This window comes from Chenopodium album, chromosome 20, assembly GCF_948465745.1.
Source record: "Chenopodium album chromosome 20, dcCheAlbu1.1, whole genome shotgun sequence".
NCBI classification, from domain to species: Eukaryota; Viridiplantae; Streptophyta; class Magnoliopsida; order Caryophyllales; family Amaranthaceae; genus Chenopodium; species Chenopodium album.
In genome coordinates this window covers 37,539,326-37,560,844 of record NC_137853.1, presented here as the reverse complement: position 1 = coordinate 37,560,844, position 21,519 = coordinate 37,539,326, and the positions used below count along the sequence as shown (strand labels likewise).

General features: G+C 35.1%; 1 protein-coding gene across 1 annotated transcript in view; it reads left to right on the top strand.

Annotated features, from left to right (window-relative positions):
* The window catches only part of LOC145597484 (serine/threonine-protein kinase ATM-like), a 44,918-nt gene extending 23,628 nt beyond the window's left edge, over positions 1-21,290 (top strand). Inside the window, exons 39-79 of the mRNA XM_081653665.1 lie at positions 919-1,108; positions 1,188-1,409; positions 1,610-1,681; positions 1,841-1,910; positions 2,468-2,585; positions 2,694-2,817; positions 2,939-3,082; positions 3,253-3,336; positions 4,052-4,099; positions 4,198-4,302; positions 4,423-4,509; positions 5,744-6,052; positions 6,172-6,287; positions 7,458-7,524; positions 7,617-7,691; positions 7,947-8,066; positions 8,800-8,964; positions 9,047-9,145; positions 9,309-9,460; positions 9,543-9,744; positions 9,840-9,887; positions 9,992-10,075; positions 10,674-10,757; positions 12,473-12,553; positions 13,307-13,396; positions 14,834-14,896; positions 15,145-15,285; positions 15,473-15,529; positions 15,659-15,718; positions 15,874-15,968; positions 16,074-16,182; positions 17,122-17,211; positions 17,428-17,507; positions 17,589-17,667; positions 17,763-17,809; positions 17,881-17,980; positions 18,794-18,925; positions 19,021-19,155; positions 19,242-19,307; positions 20,185-20,328; positions 20,992-21,290. Coding sequence (XP_081509791.1) covers positions 919-1,108; positions 1,188-1,409; positions 1,610-1,681; positions 1,841-1,910; positions 2,468-2,585; positions 2,694-2,817; positions 2,939-3,082; positions 3,253-3,336; positions 4,052-4,099; positions 4,198-4,302; positions 4,423-4,509; positions 5,744-6,052; positions 6,172-6,287; positions 7,458-7,524; positions 7,617-7,691; positions 7,947-8,066; positions 8,800-8,964; positions 9,047-9,145; positions 9,309-9,460; positions 9,543-9,744; positions 9,840-9,887; positions 9,992-10,075; positions 10,674-10,757; positions 12,473-12,553; positions 13,307-13,396; positions 14,834-14,896; positions 15,145-15,285; positions 15,473-15,529; positions 15,659-15,718; positions 15,874-15,968; positions 16,074-16,182; positions 17,122-17,211; positions 17,428-17,507; positions 17,589-17,667; positions 17,763-17,809; positions 17,881-17,980; positions 18,794-18,925; positions 19,021-19,155; positions 19,242-19,307; positions 20,185-20,328; positions 20,992-21,069 — 4,432 coding nt within the window. The 3' untranslated portion in view covers positions 21,070-21,290. The remainder of the gene's footprint in view (positions 1-918; positions 1,109-1,187; positions 1,410-1,609; positions 1,682-1,840; positions 1,911-2,467; positions 2,586-2,693; positions 2,818-2,938; positions 3,083-3,252; positions 3,337-4,051; positions 4,100-4,197; positions 4,303-4,422; positions 4,510-5,743; positions 6,053-6,171; positions 6,288-7,457; positions 7,525-7,616; positions 7,692-7,946; positions 8,067-8,799; positions 8,965-9,046; positions 9,146-9,308; positions 9,461-9,542; positions 9,745-9,839; positions 9,888-9,991; positions 10,076-10,673; positions 10,758-12,472; positions 12,554-13,306; positions 13,397-14,833; positions 14,897-15,144; positions 15,286-15,472; positions 15,530-15,658; positions 15,719-15,873; positions 15,969-16,073; positions 16,183-17,121; positions 17,212-17,427; positions 17,508-17,588; positions 17,668-17,762; positions 17,810-17,880; positions 17,981-18,793; positions 18,926-19,020; positions 19,156-19,241; positions 19,308-20,184; positions 20,329-20,991) is intronic.
* Positions 21,291-21,519: the final 229 nt, after the last annotated feature.

The window sequence follows — 21,519 nt, the reverse complement described above, 5'->3', positions numbered from 1 at the left end:
TTAAACTTTTAAAGATTGGCCCAGAATAAGGTGCTGAGTGTCCATACTAATGTTGGAGTCTGAAAATTTGATGCTGGTACTTGAGATAAAGTGTAGAGTTTAGTGGATAGCCATTATTTTTGTTGAACCCCATAACTTTTAGAAAACAAGAAAATCTAAACTATCTCATCAGTATGTTTATCTATATAGTATTTAGTTTTTTTTAGGATTGTTAGAGAATCATATAAAGAATTGGCTTGTATGTTTAGTATAATTCAGATTCTTGCATTTTTACGCACTGCTTCAACTCATTATCTGTGTGAAATCTTGTGAAATTTCTGAAAAACACTCTTTAGTATTTTACTAATGATGAAATTTGAATAAAAGCACTGCAGTTAACCTTCATTATCATGAGCATTTCAAACTATGTTTAGAATATTGGTGCAATGTACAATGTTGGTGAGCACTGTATCTCAAATAACAAAGGCTTGTGATCTGAAATGGTAAATCACGAGGCTGTACTATACGTGTATGGAAATACTATGCATTTCTTTTTCCACAAATTTTCCGTTAACTTATTTGGCAGAATATTGTATTCTAGTAACATGTTGGTCTAATTGGTTCTTTAGCCATGTCTGTTGTTAGATTGACATCATCTGTTCTGTTTTGACTCTCCTAAGATTCTTCAATATGTTATCAGATGTTGTGACATGAATTATGTCCAGAGGAAAGATTGTAATGTCGTGTTTGAAATACTCCGTAATTAATCTGAGTTACAGCCAAGTTTGAGATCCCTGTGTCTGATTAGGAATGAGTTTTGTTTGTTGCTTGATTGATATATATAGTTGATGGTAGGGGGAGTTAAAGAAAGGGAAATAACAGTGGAGTTAGTTACAATGCAATCCTGTGCTAATTTCAAATTGTTTGAAATACTTGTAGTCTCCAAGCATTTCACAGGAAGCTACTAGGTGGGGAGAGTTTCTGTGTCGAGGAAAATGCTGGAAGTAAATCTATAGATAATTGTTGGCAATCTGACATAGAGATTGTACAAGCTGTCTGGTCACTTGTTCGGATATGCGGTTCACAGGATGCAGATGCTCGGGCATTGGTGTCTGATCTGATTTCTAAGGTATTCTGGTTGGTGTAGCTTCATACTGTTTTTTAAGCTGATCTGGATTTTATCGTTTTATTTTTTTCCCCGCTTTTAGGTAGGAATTGGGGATCCACGTTCCGTGGTTTTCCATCTACCTGGTAACTTACGCCATGTACATGTTTGTGGAGCATCTGATGGAAACTATGCCACTGTGATGAATTTTGAGTTGGATGCTGTCACATCTGAAGAACTGTTGATTGCTCTAATAAGGAATTTGAAGAAATACTTGATGGATGATTCAGTGAAAATAGTTGATTTATCATCTAGAACTCTCCGTGTAAGTTTATCAGTCGTCTCTTGGTTGACATAGGGTTTCTCTGAATATAATTTTTTGTTCATCCTTTTCACTTGCCCTCCAAGTTTTGATCCGGTAATTGATTGTTTACAAGATGTATTGTTTGTCCACTTGAATCTTACAAGTTTATTAAGTTCTTTTTCTGGTTCTTTTTCTTTTTTTTTTTTATTTTTTTTATTCAGGGTTTACTTTCGACGGAAAGAGGCAATAGAATTTTAGGTTCTTTCGAGTCTTATGAAAGGTCTCTTATTGAGGTTAGTGCAGAGCTAAAACTTGTTTGGTTTAATGTCTGATTACATTTGTACTAGTTTATATGGACTCTGGTCTTAAGTTAAATCGCTGATTAAGTTCATATGTCAGATAATAGTATAACAGAGCTTACGATGATTATATTTTGTTATATTGGGCTGTAGGTTCATTCGAAGGGATTCAATATGCAGCTGGTAGAAAGCATATTATTGGATCTGCAAAAGAAGTTTACTGGTTGGTTTTGATCTAAGTTCCTCCTATGAAACATATACCTCTTAAATATCTACTTGTAGATTGTTAATGAATGCATAGGGATTGTGCTAAATTTATTGATTGATTATCTGATGCATCTAAATATTAACCTAGAAAACGAAATATGTTATCATTTATTTTCTGGCTGTGTGGTTACGTGTTCTTTACTTGTATGCTTCACTCTTGGCGGGTCTTCTTTTACTTTTTTTTTTTTTAAAAAAAAGAATAGATACTATTGGCGGAAAAGAGAAGTATATAGAACGAGGACAAGCTGTTACAGATTTTCCCAATTTCTTTGAGCCTCCCAATTGAGTAATTTTTAAGATCCCCAGCCTCCTTATTGAACAGTGAGTAGTGACGATGGATTAGGTTGCGTTTCTTATTATTTGCACTTTCTGCTGTGCTGCTGCATATGTTAGAACCTGGTAGATTATAGTTAGCACCATATATTTTGTTCTATGATACTATTTTTTTTTCTATGATACTATTTTATTTATTAATTTGCACTCTAAAGCTTGTTTGTTATGTGAAATTACTAGCTGAAGGAAAATCATTAGAAGAGTCATCACTATGGAAGACAAGTGACAAAACGTTTGAATCCTGGATATGTCCACTTGTTTACTCACTGATTGGTCACTGCAGTGATATCACCCTTAGGTAATTTTCTGGGCCTTCAATGTTTAAGGCTTGAATTTACCCAAAACATTGACCTGTGGTACTGTATATTTGGCTTTAAGTCATTTTCTATGAGTTGATTGCTGGCAGGTTATGTCAAGATATTGTGTTGCTGAAGGCTGAAATTGCTGAACTTTTACTGCCAAGTATAATGATCAATCTTGCTGGAAGAAAGGATTTGGCAACTGATTTCTGCTATCTTATCTCTGTCAAGGTTTCCTATTCATTCACTAAAGCATGTTTTTGTGTTAAAGGCCACTTCTAACCCAATAGCGCTAGGCCTCTCCATATCTGTACATTGTTTGGATTACAATAATCTCCCATTGAACATGCAGGTAGAGCAGCATATACTTGTTGAGACGAATAAGCTGACCAAGTCTATTCAGGTGATGTTGGAAGTATTAAATGAATTACGACTGTGTCATGTTATGGAGAGAGCCAGTACAGGTTCAATATCTAATAAACAAGAAAATTCAAAGGTAAACTTTTTGACTCTTTGTTTATTTAACACCCCCCCCCCCACCCCACCCCACACACACACACACACACATTTTTTAGTGGACGACCATCAAAGGAGGGTGGTAAAGGAGAATATGTTTGAGTGTTTAATTTTGGCATCTTAATGTAGCAAGTATTTGATGTCATGCAGGCTTCTCGGTCTTCTTCTGCACAAGGTGCAAAATCGCGGGCATCTATGAAGGCCCAAGGATCATCTACTGCATTGTGGCACAAGGTACGACATACATGTTGATGGACATTGTGAGTCAATTGACTTAGCTTTAACCAAGATTTTTTCAGAATTATAAATTACAATTTAAACTAAAGTGTCGTTTGCCTTTCTGGTAAGAATGGTCAAAGAAACCCCTCCCTCTCCTGAATGGATTCTGTTCTGGTCATGACAGAATTTGGGAAGGTCCTGAGGAGACCATGATTGCTGTAATATTTTCCCATTGAAAATGTGTAGTCTATTTTTATATAGTTTGATAAGACTGCAGTGGACAACCCGACATGGCATGCATTTTTAATTAGTCTTATGGTTTCTAATATCCGGAAAGCTAGGAACTTTAAGTACAGATGATAGGGCTTGGATACTTCAGAGAAAGACCGGGTGAAGGATGAAAACGTCTGTTTTGGCTTCTTATGGATCCTATTGACTATTGGTAACTGATACGTAATGGCCTTAGAAAATTCATATTGGTTTACTGAAGAACTGATGTATCCACTGGTGCATTGTGTATTTGTGGATAATTGTTTATCTGATTAAAATTACTAAACCAATACTTGTAATAATGGTTATGGTAGAAACAAATATTATCGATAATGTTGTATTTCAATTTGAATAATAGAAGAAAATAAGAAAAAGTGGGGAAAGTGATCATGTTAGATGGTTATTATGTACGTCATTCCCTTGATTCCGTGTTGAGAAGTATTGTTCTTGATATTGGTAGGTATACTGGCTCAATGTTGATTACCTTACTGTGGCGAAGTCAGCAATTGTGAGTACCAATACAACAATTTACAGAAGCCTTTTCAGTTTCCTTTTTTATTTTTATTTTTAACTGTTCTCCTAGCTAATATTGCTGATAAAAAACAGCTCTGCGGATCTTACTTTACCGCTATGCTTTATGTTGAACACTGGTGTGAAGACCATTTCAAGAACCTTACACTTGGAAAGCCTGACTTTTCCCATGTTGAAACGGTGAGTGAATATTATTCAGATACTGCTTTCAGTTTTGTTGTGAAATGCAGGAATTAGATATAAAAAAAGGGATGAGGAAGAATTCTTTAATGTTAACCTCTTTAATATTTTGACATGCAGTTGCCCAAGCATATTGAATTACTTCTCTCAGCTCTCACACGGATAAATGAACCTGACGGTTTATATGGAATTATTCAATCCCACAAGGTCTGTCAACAAACTATATGGTTGCATAAAGTCTCTGTCTTTGAGTTGTATTTGGTTTGAAGGAAGCACAGCATGCTGCAGCCTTTGATTGTTTTTTATTTATTTATTTATTTTGGAAACTTTTATAATTGAGCTTGTTAATTCTGAAAATGTTTGTACTGCAAATAGTGTGGCCGTTTGTTTAGAGCATCGTTAATAATTAAATAGCTTGAGCTGTATTAGTATCATGCTAGATTATAGGTTTACAAGCGAATCGTTGGAGGCAACTGATGATCTTCCACTAATCTTTAGTGCAAAATTCTTCATCCATTTGTCAAAATTATAATTTATATTATATGGCTAGTGCCTCTTTTGCTTATTGTGTTAGTATATAATATAGCTCATACATACTAAAAGGTATGCTATACATTATTTCTTCCATTCAGATGTAAGGCTCTGTTCTCTTCACCTGATTTATACTGAACTGAAAAAAACTGATTTCTGCTGAATAGAACTGGGTTTCATAGAGTAGAACTAAATTTAACTGATCTACAACTGTATGACATGTACTGCTTTACTGATTCCAAACTGATTTGATCAAGACTTTCTTATACCAACCAAACTGATTATTGCTGATAAAAACTTAAACTTACTGATTGAAACTTTTTTTTTTTTTTACTGCAGTGATATTATTAAGTTGAAGAGTACAGGGCCTGTGTTTTAGGATCTTTTTCTTTTGTTTAAATTAGTTCATATTTTCTAAGAGATTTACGTTTTTAACCTCAAACACAATCTCATAGCATGATCTCCCCCCCTCCCCCCCCCCCCCACCCACACACACACACACACACAAAACTGACCTGATTGAATTAGGGAAATATGTCCTTTCCAACCTCTCATATTATGTCTTAGATTGTGCAGTAATCCTAAAAGTGCACTTATCTTCAACTGAATGGAGTATATTGCTCAACGTATGCATCTATTCTAAAATAAAAAGGAGGAGAATGCTCATTTTCTTTATAATGAGCTTTGTCACAATTCTCACAAAACTTTGGCCTTCCCTTTAACCAAGAATCCAAGATATATAGTGGTAGAAATTGAAGAAATTGCTATGATGAAATTCTTTTTGATTATCTGAATTCTAGTTAAATCTCTACCACCCTGCCTTCAATGTAAATTTCAAATACTGATGAAAGAGTGCAATTAGCTCATATTTAGAACTGATTAATATTTCCTGTTGTGGGATTTTGTGAAGCTGACCTCTCAAATTCTGACCTTCGAACATGAGGGCAACTGGAGCAAGGCTCTCAAATATTATGATTTACAAGTGAGGTTAGAATCGTTGGAGAATTATCCAAAGTACTCAACTGATGAAAGCTGTCGGGCAACTTCTTGTGCGTCTTTATCGGAAGCAGAATTAGGGGTGAAGCGAAGAAAGCCATACAAAGGGGTCATTAAATCTCTGCAACAAATCGGGTGTGCCCATACACTTGATTTGTATTGTCAAGGGTTGGCTTCTTGTAGAGGGGAGTTCCAACATGATTTGGAGTTTGTGGAACTGCAGGTTTGTCTGATTATATGAAGAAACTTGATGAGCTTTGAGATTGTTTTTAAAGTTGTTATCTCATTTTGCTTATTAATGCTAATTCTTTCAATTGATTTGCTTCTTTTAATTATATGTAGTATGAGGCTGCTTGGCGTTCTGGCAACTGGGACTTCTCTATGTTTAACATAGGAGACACTTCAATAGCTTCAAACCAGTTTACTAGAAGTGACCGTTTCAATCAAAACCTGCATAGGTAACTACTCTTCAACAAACCTGACAATGAATGTGAAGGTACTTGAATATTCTATATGACATTTGTCTAGTTTTGGCTAATTGACACCCAATGATTATTACTTTTCACATGGTACACTTGGATTTGGGCTTCACCATGTTTTGCTGGTACTCAAAGTCTCTTGTTGCACCTATTTTTCAAACTGTTAATAAAGTTGAACAAACAGTCCTCATTATGTATTGGATGGCCAACATTATTGCTGAATATTCATTCACATAGTAGCTAACAGTGCCCTTTTGGCAGATCTCTCACAACTTCATCCAAGCAACAAAGTCTCTATTCTCTGGGTATAATTGTGTATTTGAGTTCCTACTTGAACTCTGCCCCTGTGTCTGTCTTCAATCTTCTTGCACTGCAACTTAGCATCGTCCGATAAGTACATGACTGAGCAGTCCTAAATAATTGATGGGCTGATGGATGAAAGAGAAGCGCTCCGTGAGCAATTGAACTTTGTTTAGGGAAAGATGAACAGTTCAAAGGGGTACCATGAGAACAATGTATTTCAGTTACAAAATAGAATTGCCAAAACTAGAGAGGTACCATGTAGAGTTCCATGTGAGACTTTTTTTTTGGTACAAGGATTCGTCTAGGCAGTACTCTCTAAAAACCTAACTCAGGCCCCTCTATAAGCACATATTATTTCTGATAAAGTTCTAGGTATAAATATTTATTATCTTAAGATTTTTTTTTTTTTGTTTGTTTGTTTGTTTGTTTGTTTATTTATTTATTTTTTTTTTTTTTTTTTACTACTTTGGTTCTTTCCACCTAACTAAAAAGTTGATGAATATTTGAAATGGTTTGATTCCTTTTTTTTTATTATTATTTAAATTTCAACTATCTTTCTGCTCATCAATGCATGCCAAATGGATTTCTCTTTTTGATGTATTCAGTTGTGCACCCTCCCACACATGCACACACTCATCACTGTACATACACACCCACTTGCCACTCAATTATTCTATTCGATGTACATGTGTTTGTTGTAGCTACATTTTAACCCAACAGACTCTGGAATGTAAGATTTGCACAACCGTATCCTATTTACACTGATGGGGTGACCTGACTTTGCAAACAAAGAGTAAGAGTTTTCATTCTCTTGATTAATATTGTGCCTCTGCTTTATATGATCAGCTGTTTAAGGGCATTGCAAGAAGGGGATTCCCGTGAATATTATAAAGAACTGAAGGATTCCAAACAGGTCATAATTATGTCTGATTTTCTGTTATCACAGGCAGCATATTAATGTAATATAGGAACATAGGCAACTCACTTACGATTTTATGTGTTTAGGAGCTTGCATTGTCTCTTTATCATGCAAGTGAGGAGAGCACAGAGTACATTTACTCGACAATAGTTAAACTACAGGTATATGCTCTGGTAAAGTTAATTTACTGATTTAAGATCTGCACATCATAGAAAAGCAGTTACAATAGTTCCACTGCTGTATATCTTCCCCTTAACCCAATGTTGCTTCAAAGGTTTAGCCTCGTATTATTGTGAACCTTCAACTATGTTGTGTACATCGCAGAGTTAAAATTCCATATTTTTTTTTATCAGAAGTAGTTGAAGAGGACAATTGGATAAACCCTAATATATGTATTACCTATTCATACTATGCAGATCCTTGATCATCTGAGCATGACATGGGATTTGAGATGGAGACCAATGTGTAACAGTACAAGTTCCTGGCAAGATAAGTGTAATGTGCTTTCTGAACCCACTTTTCCAGTGTTGGATGAGGTACTTGAGGCTATCTTATTGTTCTTTTTTGGTTTTCTCTCAGACAAAAGGGTTAATGTATGTGTTACACTCTCCGTCAGTTCTTTGTAGTAAGATATTCCTGAAGACAATTGTTATTATAGCTTCTCGCCTATCCATGAGAATTGTGAATGAAAGAATCAATAAGGATGCATCTGCAATAGATTTGGATGGATTACAAAATCTTCATTTGCATTCAAACATATTTCCAGTAAATATAATGTTTTGCCTTGTAACATCACCTAGGTTCTTTCTCCTCTATACCCCCACTCTTCATCCTCATAGCATCATTAGCTACTATGAAACAATGCCTTCATATTAGGACACTCAGTGTGAACTATTCTCCCCGTAACTTTTTATTCTTCACGCTTTGGAGTCTGTGGTCTCTAATGCTCATCTTTGACGCGTATTTATTCAATATGATATGAGTAAAAATTCTGAAAATTTGATATTTAGGAAATTCATTTCAAGCCATATCTAACAAGATCCCACATGATATAATTTTGATATTTATTATAGTGAATTATTAAAGTCAAAGTGATATTAGTTAAGGCGTAAAGAATGAAAACTGGCGGAGGGAGTAGCATACTTTTGGAGGAGGTTTTTTAACTTTCATAATTTCTTTGTAAGAAAAGGGGGATCGTTTTTCTACTGGGCTGTAGTCATATATATGGTCATAAAACTGGTGATCACACTTTTCTTTCTTGTAATGTAGCTATCAAGTCTGAATGCACAGTGGAAGTACATTGTGAAGCAGACACAACTGCACATGAACTTGTTAGAGCCATTTGTAGCATTCAGAAAAGTCCTGCTCCAAATTTTGGGTTGTAAGGATTGTACAGTTCAGCATCTTCTGCAATCTTCATCTGTTCTTCGCAAGGTTTTACTCTTAAAATAAAATACCATGTTTTCTTGTTAGGATTTTTTGTCAATTTGTTTATTAATGATTTATTTATTGATAGGGTACTATGTTCTCTCAAGCTGCTGCATCTTTACATGAATTCAAATTCATGTGCATGGAATTGGGTGGCCAAAATACAAGTTTGTACTGGCATGGCAGGGTAAAAAGTTTAATTTACTCTTTGTTAAACTGAAGTGTAAAATGTGATTTAAAATGTGATACAATGTCACAATGTTACATTCGAGAACAGTGTGGAGTCTGATACCAAAAATCTAAAGTGTCATTGAAACCTGAAAGGTCATTACCTACAATTGTGTTTGCAGCTTGAAGAGGCCAAACTTCTGAGAGCACAAGGTCGGCAAGAGATGGCTATCAACCTTGCAAAATATATTGCAGAAGAGAACCAATCAAATGAAGATGCATCAGATGTACATCGTTTGGTTGGCAAGTGGCTTGCAGAAACTCGATCTAGCAAGTCGGTCATAATATCATGCATGTGTCTCCTTTATATGAACATTTTCTATTCTGTAGGCATCTTATAGTTGAACTGGATGCAGCTCGAGGACTATATTGGAAAAGTATTTGAAGCGTGCTGTGACATTTGCTGAGGAGCTCAAAGCTGTCAACAGGCAATCTGTGGACAAAAAATGCCAGGCACATTTCCATCTTGCACATTATGCAGATGCACTATTTAGAAGTCATGAAGAAAGGCTGAATTCCAGCGAATGGCAAGCTGGTTTACGTTTGAGGAAACACAAGGTACTAATTTAATCTTGTTAGAACTTAGATGCATTATACCAAGCAAAGTGAATTAACTCATGAAATTTATTTTCATGAAATTTATTTTAATGCAGAAAATGGAATTGGAGGCTCTCATTAAGAGATTCAGGAGTTCAACAAAGGCAAGTTAGCACTATTTACTGGTCTACTGTACATATATATGATAAATATAGAGTATATTCGTTCCTCATCCCTTTCCTCAACGCTTATTTTTTCTGCTGTATAGGGGGAGAAAACAGACTATTCACTAAAAATACAGGATTTGCAAAAGCAACTTGCTTTGGACACTGAGGTTGCTGAAAAATTACAGGTAATTTGTAACCGGAAATTTTCAGATTTTTGTTTCTTCTTTGTCACTAAATGCTGTATGCTGGCATAACATGTGCATGCTGGATTATATCTGCACTTTAAGTTGATGTTCGGTATATCTGGCGGTATGGGCTGCCTACTTGTGCTTGCAGGGAAGGTGATGGTTGAGATGCACTGTAGTATTTCCTGCATCCCATGCTTATAGTCAGAGCTTAAGGATATATGGAAGTTAATGCTGAATGTGATTAACAACTCATTTGGAGCTAAAATTACTTTCCATTAGAGCACATCAAACACTCTTGTTAAGTGCAATTTTGATGATGTACTGGGCAGAAAAAAGGGATGTATTGACAATAGCAATGAGATGAAAGGAAAATTACATAAGTAGTTTTACTGCTTGTCTAATGTGAAAGTTCTGCTTCAAATATTTTCACTGTTTTACTTAATCAGCCATATAACAGGTGGTTGTAACTATGAATTCCACCATTTGATCTTCTGTAGTAATTTTGTTTCTGCCTTTATAAGCATAAACTTTTGTATAGAAAGTGTGATTCATTCTCAATGTCCAGCTTCTGAGACGTTTTTGTTTTATGTTTCAGGATGACAGAGATAAATTTTTGAACCTGGCACTTGATGGATATAAACATTGCCTCATCTTAGGGGAAAAATACGATGTCAGAGTGGTTAGTTTTCAATTTGTTGTGCTCTGGTATTTAATGCTTGGACGTTTCTATGTACACATCAAACCCTAGAGGAACTTCTGATGCTGGAGCTTGCCAGTTTATTGTCATGTCTTTAGTTGTAGAGAGAGGGTAAGAAAGGGGGGTGGGGGGAATAAGCTGAAAATATGTGATGCTTTTTAAATTGTTGATGAGAGATGGTTTCTGAATTTCTTCTGCACAGAAAGTTGGGAGAAACGGGAGAAAGAGACAACGGGACAGTGAGAAAAATATGACGCCTTTGCTATGAATTCCACCATAATTCGTTTTTTTTTGTTTAATTTATTTTAATGCAATTCATCAAAAACTGATAAAGTAATACACTTTAGAACAATATGACAAAATCCCATGTGATGAGGATTAACTAAGAAAGTTTAGGTGAATATTCTCTCAGTGAGGAAGATAATGGCTTTTCTTATGTATTTTGGTGAATATATATGGTCCAATCTTATGGACTTTGACTAAATAAATCGACGTAGCAATTAGTTTGAATTTAAGGGAGTATTACTTACTATAATCATGTATTTTTATTTGTTTATGCATTCCTTTGTTTTCTTGCAAATGCATGCTTTTACTAGTCTACTAGTCATATACTATTGTTTGATTATTCACGATAGTTATTTTCATGATTTCAACTTTTTTGTATTTTATTAATAGACTATTAAAGCTATCAATTGTCAATGTTGTGTCTTGGGCAAATGTGTCAATCAAAGTGATGCAATTAGAACAAAAGATAGGGACAATTTGTTTATAAATATACTTTCTTAAATGCTATCTATATCATTTTTATATTATACTTCCTCCTTTTTGTTAATATTACAACAATGGACTTTTTGCACTATTCATCACTTTTGTTTGACCATATTATATGATTTATACATTAAGCAAAATATAGTCTTGTGGGATCTTGTTGGATTCATCTCAAAAAATACTTTCACAATATCAACTTTTTATAATTTTTACTTTAACTCAATTATAGATATTTAGCATATAAAATGTGCATTTGGATGCGTAATTTCTTCCTTGTTGCAATATTAATAGAACGGAGGAAGTAAATGATACTCCCTCTGTCCCATAAAGATGTCAATGTACTCCTTTTTAGGTGTCCCAAAAATTTGTGCCCATTTGTGAATCATTCCATTTTTGTCATGTGGTTTTAGACAATTATACCCTTGTAAATCTTGTCCTACCTTTTTGTACCAAAAATTGTACTATAACAAAGATGCTGACATGTTTTTGGATTTTTGCACCATTGCACATTTTCCCATTTATTCAGTGTCATCACTCTCTCTCACTAAATGCGAAAGCAGTAGCACATGTACTTGTCATAAATGCAAACAAAGGGATCTTTCTTTTCCTTATTTCTCGTGCAAAGTAAGAAATGAACACATCATTATTTTTCTATTCTTTTGAAAGTTTGATCCTGTAATTTAGATCTGTTAAGTAAATATACCATAAATAAATTATGTTTCTAAATACATTTCAAATGAATCAATGATATATGTTGTAGAAATTATATCTGCTAAATGAATTTAAAGATACAAATAATTCAAAATTATTACAAATTATTTATGTAGTTGCTGGCATGTTGTGTTGAGGCACACACTTTAGTTTTTTCTCGTATGCCTGATTGACTCTTATGTTAGCAGTAATTTATCTAGTTTTTATCATTATTTCAGGTATTCCGACTTGTTTCAATCTGGTTTGGCCTCTCTTCTAGGCAAAATGTTATTAAAGCAATGGTTAACACTGTTAATGAGGTATGTAAATGTTATTGCAAAGCAATATTAGTGTATTAGTCATATGTCAGTGCTTAAAAGCTCAATACTATACAAGTGAATGTTTGATTGTTTGACTTCTAATCATTTCTTCGGTCTGGTATTATAATTTGTGCTTTCTCTTCCTAAGTTCCAAGGCCTGCAAATAGTGTAATCATGAGGGATTTAGACGTGCTTTGCTAGTTCTTTTCTGAAACAATTTAGAATTCTCCAATGAATATCTCAAACTCAAAAGGTTAATTTAAAATGTATTAGAATCATTAGTTTTCATTTTATTATCTATCGATAGGCTGTCAAGGTAAATATTAATTAACCCATAGAAAATTAGAGGGAACAAATACAAAAATGATCTGAGATGGCTGCTTGTCTGTAAAATGGATTGCTTCAAATCATGATGGTTTATTGGCTTTCTCATAAAATATATTCTCTTATTACCTAATCTCTAGCTCCTTTGCTTCATCTGCAAGTGAATCCTAAAAGCCTTATCCTGTATTTTATGCCCAACTGAAATCATCCCATCCCCTATACTCATTGCTACCTGGAGGCAGAAAGCCTACATGGCGTGAAAGTGATATAAAGAAAGACATTTTCATTTTGCGTCGTTGTGGATCATTCTTGTCATGATACATGTGCATTGTGATTGACTGCTAGCTTTTTTATTTTGTATTTCAGTGTAATTTTAATCTGTCATAATTTTGCAATCATATTTGTTAATTTTGAAATTCATCTTTGTAGGTTCAGTCGTACAAATTTATACCACTTGTCTACCAGATTGCATCTAGGATGGGCAGCACAAAAGAAGTTCAAGGTCCCCATAGCTTTCAGGTATACCAAGAATGCATACTTCAGCAGCAACAACACTGTCTACTAGTTTTCTGGCTTTTGCAGATAGATTTTTGTATAATTGATGCCAAAAGTCCTGGAGAGACCTACGATGTAAGGATATATGATATCTTAGATTTATTTAGAGATTTGAACACTTTAAGGGAAAGCATCTTTGTAGAGGTGATCAAAGGGCAGGCCAGAGGATTAAAAATCGTGTCACTATGTTGGGCCGGTCTAGGGTTTGGGCTGAAAATGGTTGCCCAAAACCCATAAATTTAGACCGGACTTTTTGGGCTATTTTGGACCAGCCAAAGGTATTAAATAAAAATGTTTAAGATGCATGTCCATAGCCTGCCAAAATCCCGGCCCATCTTGATTACCTCTAGAGACTTGTAAGCTTGAACCATGCCCGCCGTACTAGGGTTGAGCATCATAAGGAGAGAATTATTCTCTGCAAAACGAAACAATCCAACCTTTGGAGAGAAAGTCAGCTGAGTTGAGTCACAGAAAAGGCCTCATTTGAGTCGGTTCCATAAATGGCATCTTTGGGTTACCGCATGTTATTAGTGATGCTACTCTTGCAGTAGCATCCTGCATTCTTTCTAAAGTAGCTGGTCTTTCTCCTGATAACTTTGTTCAAGAGTGTCTATTTCTCCTGATTACCTTTTGAATTATGACCAACGTTCATGTACATACGGAATAATTTTCAAGAATTAACCACCATTCTGCAAATGGCAACACACCCTTGCCCAGCCCACCATTCTGAGTAATATATTGAACTTCTTTGTTTCTCTGACCGAATGAGAACTTCATGTTTTTCTGTCTTTATATGCCACCAGTTTCCCCTTTCCAAGCTTACTTGGAAATGATGGATTCCTTCTTTTTGACCCCTCCATTACTAGGCACATTCACTGTGAATAAGCTTTTAGCATAGATCTTAAATATTGTGCTATTTTGAGAGTGTTCCTTGTGAAGATATGTATAATGTCAACTCAAGAAACATAGTATGTATGTTAATCACCACCTTACAGTATGTATATGGGCCCTTACTTTTTGTTTCAATCAATAAAAATAAAATAAATAAAAATAAATAAAAAAAATTTAAAAAGAGGATAATGTTAGCTTTTTTAAATCTGCAGAAGAGAGAGTACAGGGTAGAGTTTGGAATAGTTATGGCGATGGTGGATGTGATTTGATAGAAACTACTGTTATGCTCTTAGTTTCATATAAATTTAAAAATTAATAGATTTGTAGATTCTATTTTCACTTATCTTACACTTCCCGCGCAGCATTGTTTAGCATTAGAACAGTCCTTGTTCAAGTTAAGTCTAAGTATATGCTTCTGTTCAACAACCAAATACAAGTCGGCTTAATAAATTCTAGTTGTGAGAGTAATTTTTACAATATAGCTGACTGACTACCTAATCCATCATGCAGTTTGCTTTGGCTGCACTAGTGAAGAAAATGGCCATTGAGCACCCATATCACACCTTACTGCAGGTATATTGTATCCAGTATTCTCTGTAATAATATTATTTAGGTTCAGGGAAAAGGGCAATGTTGTTTTCAGCCTTCCCATTTCAAAGCATATTCTGAATTTTGTATACTATACCTTTTTTTTTTTGTGTGTGTGTGTGTGTTGGGGGGGGGGGGGGGGGGGGGGAGGAGGTTCAATAATTTCCACTTAAGGTGATCCCTTGTTTATTTCCCTTCACCTCACCACTGTATCATTTATCTCTTGGAATCAGCTTTTGGCTCTTGCAAATGGTGACCGGATAAAGGACAAACAACGCAGTAGAAACTCGTATGTGGTTGATGTAGATAAAAAGGTTGCCGCAGAAAATCTTTTGAAAGAGTTACTAGCACATCATGGGAACATTATTAGACAGGTAAACATGTACTGTAATTAAGTAATGTAGGCGACCATTTTATTGTTGACCCTTTCAAGTTGCCAGTTTGGTTTGAGCTCCAAAGTTGATTAAAGTACAATTATGTTGATGGTCACTATATGTATGGGTTCCCCAATATTGACATGCTGTTTTTGATGATTTATGTGGTTATTTATGTGTCATATAGATGAAACAACTGGTGGAGATTTATATTAGACTAGCCGAGTTAGAGACAAAGAGAGAGGTTAGTTCTTCTTCTTTCCCTTTGATATCCTGGATTTAAACCCTTGAATTTTTTAAGCTCTCTAACAATCTGAATATAAATTGTAATGGTAGCTTTTTGAAAGATTACTGAATCTTATTTTGTTTACAGGATACCAACAGGAAGGTTGGCCTTCCAAGAGATATTCGAAGTGTCCGGGAACTTGAACTTGTATGTTCAACACCATAATTCCTTTTTTTTTTTTTGAAGAAGAAGAAACAATACCAATACCATAATTCTTGGTTGCACACAGTAAATATCATAGTCTTAGCACGTTATGTGATTATAAGTTTGCTTAATAATAAATCTGCTACGCTGAATTTCAGGTACCAGTGTTGACATCCAATGTCTCTGTTGACCGAAGTTGTCAATATAGTGAAGGGACGTTTCCCTACTTCAAAGGATTGGGTGATTCTGTTGTGTATGTTCAATGAACTTTAAATCTCAAGTTTGTTGTTCCTGTTACTTCTGATCAGTATTTGAGCAATGTGTATAATCGTCAAGTTGATGAACTTGCCTTGTGTAGAGTGATGAATGGTATCAATGCTCCAAAAGTGGTTGAGTGCTATGGTTCTGATGGTAAAATATATAGGCAATTGGCAAAATCTGGAAATGATGATTTGAGACAAGATGCGGTATTTTGTTCAACCTGATGTTTCAGTTCTTTATCTCATCTTTTGTACATCTTTCATTTGTAAATTCTTGTTATCTTATCTGCTTCTTAAGTCTTGATTTGTCTATTTAATTTTCTTTTTCGTTCATAATTGTTTGCATATGTGATGATGTTCTGGTCCTCATTTCTTATGCATTTAGCATATGCTTTCCCTGACATTGTCTCAAAAAATAATTTGTGATTTTGTGTAGATGAAGATGAAGATAATGTTGGACTGAAAATCGTTAATTTTCGGTTCCCTCAGGAAATACTATGTTATTGCTCGTAGTCCTTTATTGTATGGGTGTTCTCTAATTTTGCAAAATTGTAATGAGCTTTTGGCAAGTACATACGAAGTATATAATTTCCTATCAAAGGAACATAATATATAATAACTAAACTAGTTTTTAAGGCTCAGGCAATGCCTCGGGTTACTACATTAATTTCATGATTAAAAATCCTTAATTATATTTAATTTTAATGAAATGACATTTAATATGGTATAGCTTAGTGGCTAGCAATATAGTTTTAAACTTGAGGTCTTGTGTTCAAACCTTGTTCAATCCATATTTGTAAGCACATAAAATGAAATACTTGATTGATTGAGGAAGGTGCCACGTGGCACCTAAACTTATTTAGGAACGCCTTTTAATATATAGTATAGATGTCTTTTTAGCTCTCCTCTTCGATGTTGTAATTTGAATAAAAACAATCTCCTGTTTAATCAGGAGCATTTTGTCTTGAAAGTTTTTCAGTTCCAGAAACATATTGGCAAACCTTAGCTGAAGCAATCTTTGATACTAATCATGGAATCTGAAGTTTCTGCTGCAGATATCATTTACTTTGCTACTATTCTTATTCCTGTTTTTATATTTTTATTTGGTTTTTTATTGTTAGACATCATTTTTTCTGTGGCTAACAGGTCATGGAGCAATTTTTTGGCTTGGTCAACACATTTTTACATAATAATCAAGACACGTGGAAAAGAAAATTAGGAGTACGCACATACAAGGTATTCTAAGGTTGTACTTCTGTTCTAAGGTATTCTAAGGTTGTTTCTTCTTCTCAAAATCAATGATTTCATAGTGAGTCTCTTCATGAAGGTGATTTAAGCTCATAATATGACTAAAAGTTGAATGTGGTTGGCAAAGTATCTGGCTAATGGTATCTGTAAGCGCAAAAGTTTAAGATGAGGTTCTCTTTGACTAATATTGAGAGGGCTCTGCAGGTTGTCCCTTTTACTCCTAGTGCGGGTATTATTGAGTGGGTAGATGGCACTCTTCCCCTGGGTGAATATCTTATAGGAAGGTAAGTTTGATGTGCAATAGATAATCCTACTCCATGTATGTTTTGAGATATGATAGATCTCAAATGTTTATTGCTGGTCAGCTCACGTAATGGAGGTGCACATGGGCGCTATGGTGCAGGAGATTGGCCATTTTCTAAATGTCGGGACCACATGATGAATGTAAGTCTTTTTTGCATCCTCTTCTAAGTTTTCCTCTAGTTTCAACTTTCAAAAGTTGAACATCTTGATTAAACCTATATAATTGATTCTTATAGGTGAAAGATAAGCGCAAGGCATTTCAGGAAGTGTCTGAAAATTTCAGGTACTGGTCACCTTCAGATAATCCGCTTAGAAATTGGGGGCTCTATCTGGCTGACGTGACTATTATTGCAGGCCTGTCATGCATTTCTTCTTTCTTGAAAGATTTTTGCAGCCAGCTGATTGGTTTGAGAAAAGATTGGCTTACACTCGAAGTGTGGCAGCCAGCTCAATGGTGAGGAATTGAGGTTCCAGTTTCTCGTTTCGACATTTAAATAAATTGATTAGTTGATAAAAAGTCGTGGACATCAACAAGAGATAATCTAATAAATACATATCAATCAAATCAAATTAAAAAATTCCTTTTCTGCAAAGCTACAATCATTGCAAAGCTACAATCATTGCTAAACATTCTTCATACCCTCCTTCATGTCGTGTTTTATTGCTTCTTCAACAAGGGGGTCTACAGATCTTTTGTATCAGTGAAGATGAATTCTGTCAGATCATCTGATTGTAGTAGAGAAAATTAACCTCTTTTTTAATCCACATAAATCTTTACCGTATAAATAACTTAAGCCATCATAGTAACTATCTTTAGTTGGCCCTTGGCTTCAAACCTTAATGAAAATCAATTGAAATGGGAAAATTTTCAAAAGATTCTAACAGAGTTGAAATGAAGGTGACATCATTGGATGAAAACATGTACGCACCAAGATTTTTGTTTTAACCCTGGGCCCTACCAGTGGAGTTGCTGATAAAAATGGTTATTATATGTTCAATCAACCTCTTAACTGCATTGACCTGTTTGGCTTCAAAATACCTTTAGTTGTGAAATTTCTATGTACTTTTTAGGGTAAACTTCCACTAGACCAATTAAAAGATTAAGGAGATTATTTCCCCTGCAAGTGCTGCAGTGCACCTTACATTTTCTCTTCATTTACGTACTTGAGTGTATTTTTAACTATCTAGGCTGCTATTTGCTTCTGCTGCAAACAGTGAGTTTTGTCTTCTAGAGAATTTCCATGCTCAAAAAGTCTGTCTTTTGTAGGTAGGCTACATTGTTGGACTGGGAGATCGACATTCTATGAATATATTAATTGATCAGGCTACTGCAGAAGTTGTTCATATTGATCTTGGTGTAGCTTTTGAACAGGGCTTGATGCTTAAAACACCAGAGAGGGTTTGTCTTTGAACTCGTTGCTTTTTTTCATTACTATGGTGTACCCCGTGTTAATATTCTCTGCTTGATTGTGTGAGCTCAACTATCTTTTCCAGGTACCATTCAGGCTTACACGAGACATCATAGATGGGATGGGCGTCACCGGTGTTGAAGGTGTTTTCAGAAGATGTTGTGAGGAAACACTTGCTGTGATGCGAACAAATAAAGAAGCTCTCCTGACTATCATTGAAGTACTGCCAACTCATAAAGTCTCTAGTCTTCATGGATCTTAATAAGCAATTTAGTATTTTGTAGTTACCTTTTTATCTCCATGCAGGTTTTCATTCATGATCCTCTTTATAAATGGGCTCTATCTCCACTGAAGGCACTACAGAGGCAAAAGGTAATTTCTCTTGTGCAAATTAAGAAAGCAGTCCAAAACTAATCAAGTGAGGAATATGTAATAGCTTTTAACTTTCCACAGCTAACTTAAACGTGCAATTGATATTTCGTGGACCTCATCAAGATCACACTTGCCAGTGCAGTTATGGCAAACTGGCAAGAGGGTCGTTCAGACTTCAGAGTCGTCATACTGGGCTTAATTCAATTTATCTGATTCTGGTCATATCTGGGATGATCAAACATTCCACTCTATTGCCATCGTAAAACATTAGTAAAATATTAGGCCTTTTAATAAGGATTATGCCATATTAAAACCATCGTATCAGTTTTAAGTCAAAATCTGGTTATATTTGTTTTGGGTGTGATTCAAAAGTTTAAATTGGGTAATTGTGCATGGGTCATTTTCACCGGCTCTGGAAAAAGACCATTTTAAGAATACCCCCCATCCCACCCACCCAACCTGAAATGCATCATGCGCACAGCCAACAGTTTTCATCATAGATGCCCACTCCTTAAATACCTTAGACTAATGTTCTGGTTCTGGCCTCCTGGGTGGGAAACTGGGAATTATGCCTGATATCGAGTGGATAGACATGAGGTAATTGGCTGCTATTTCTGGTCTAGCTAACACTCAGAGTCTCTGACAGAGACCACATGTAACATAAGTTATCATCTTTTGTGAATTTAACGTATTGTGAAGTAGAAATCCTTTATACTTTGTATAATGTTATCTTTTATATATTTATTTTTCCCCTTTGCGCAAGCATGTGCTGAAGTATAAAGAACTGTAAAATATTGATAAATTAGAGAAGAATTTGTGCATCAGTGTTTACAATGTGAAAGTGATGCTCATCCATCATATATTTTGCCTTTGACAGGAAACAGATGAAGATTTAGAGACTAGCTGGGAAGACTCACAAGATGAATGTGAAGGGAATAAGGATGCTGCACGTGCACTGATGCGTGTTAAACAAAAACTAGATGGATATGAGGATGGTGAAATGAGAAGTGTGCATGGACAGGTAAATTGAGTTGGTAATAATTGACTCTGTTTTTTGATCCATTAATAATTGACTCTGTAGATTGACGATCAAGTATATATTTACATCCATCCTCTGTCGAGCCTATGCCCCTATCTTTCAGTCTTTCCTTTGTCCATTTTCTCAGTCTTTCTTCTATAATTCTATGTGATGGAACAATTAATGAGATTGAGAGCACTGTCAAATTCCTTTGATTATCTTATTATTTTTATATCCGTAATGCTGAACTACCACTAACAAAACAAAGGCTAGTACAAGAACAATCACCAAGCAGGATTTTTGTTTTTGAATTTTTGTGCTTTTATAAATATTATACCATCTTATGTTTTGTAACTAAGTGTGAAATTAATCAGAGGAATTCATTAGCTCACTGTCACTGACAAATGTATTGCTAAATTGATACAGTTCATCAGAAACCTACAAGTTAAATTGCATCATGCGTTATGCTCAAGCCTCAGTTAATGTAGTTTATATTTATGTGATTCCTGACCCGCAGATGGCTTTGTTTACAAGCTACTTGTATTAGATTTTAATGAATATGTTTGGAAACCTGTATGCTTAACAGAAATCAAAGATTAGCTTATTAGGTCAATTTAAGATGGTTATGTCTATTAGGAATCTTAACATCCTGTCTTTGTGTTGTAGGTTCAACAGCTGATACAAGATGCGATCGACCCAGAGAGGCTATGCAATATGTTCCCTGGATGGGGTGCATGGATGTGAAGAAACAAGTAATTAGCCCTCATAATTTTTTTGTATAGTTGGTCTTGTGCCCTATCCCTTCTCTTTTTTTCCCTCTCTCTGTATATCCTTTGTTGTGCAAATGTGTCCATATTGAGGCTGTACATGACTATATGTATAGCTAGGTGCCGTGCTCGCATGTTTGAGAATTGTACAGTGAGGCTCATTCAGTTTTGTGTCCAAATCTTGTATCTGAGATGTAAATGAATGCATAATAATAAAAAGTTAGTTTCTTCAAGAATGTTGTCTTTTTTTGTAACTTGTTACTTTTTTTTTGAGAGGATATCAAAGGCAAAATACTACCTCCGTTACATATTATTATCGTGGCAAATAATATGTAACGGAGGTAGTACGTGATGGATGAACTGCCCTAATTTTACTTGTTAAGCTAAGCTGTCATATTCATTCAGCCTTCACCTTCCCAGTACCCAA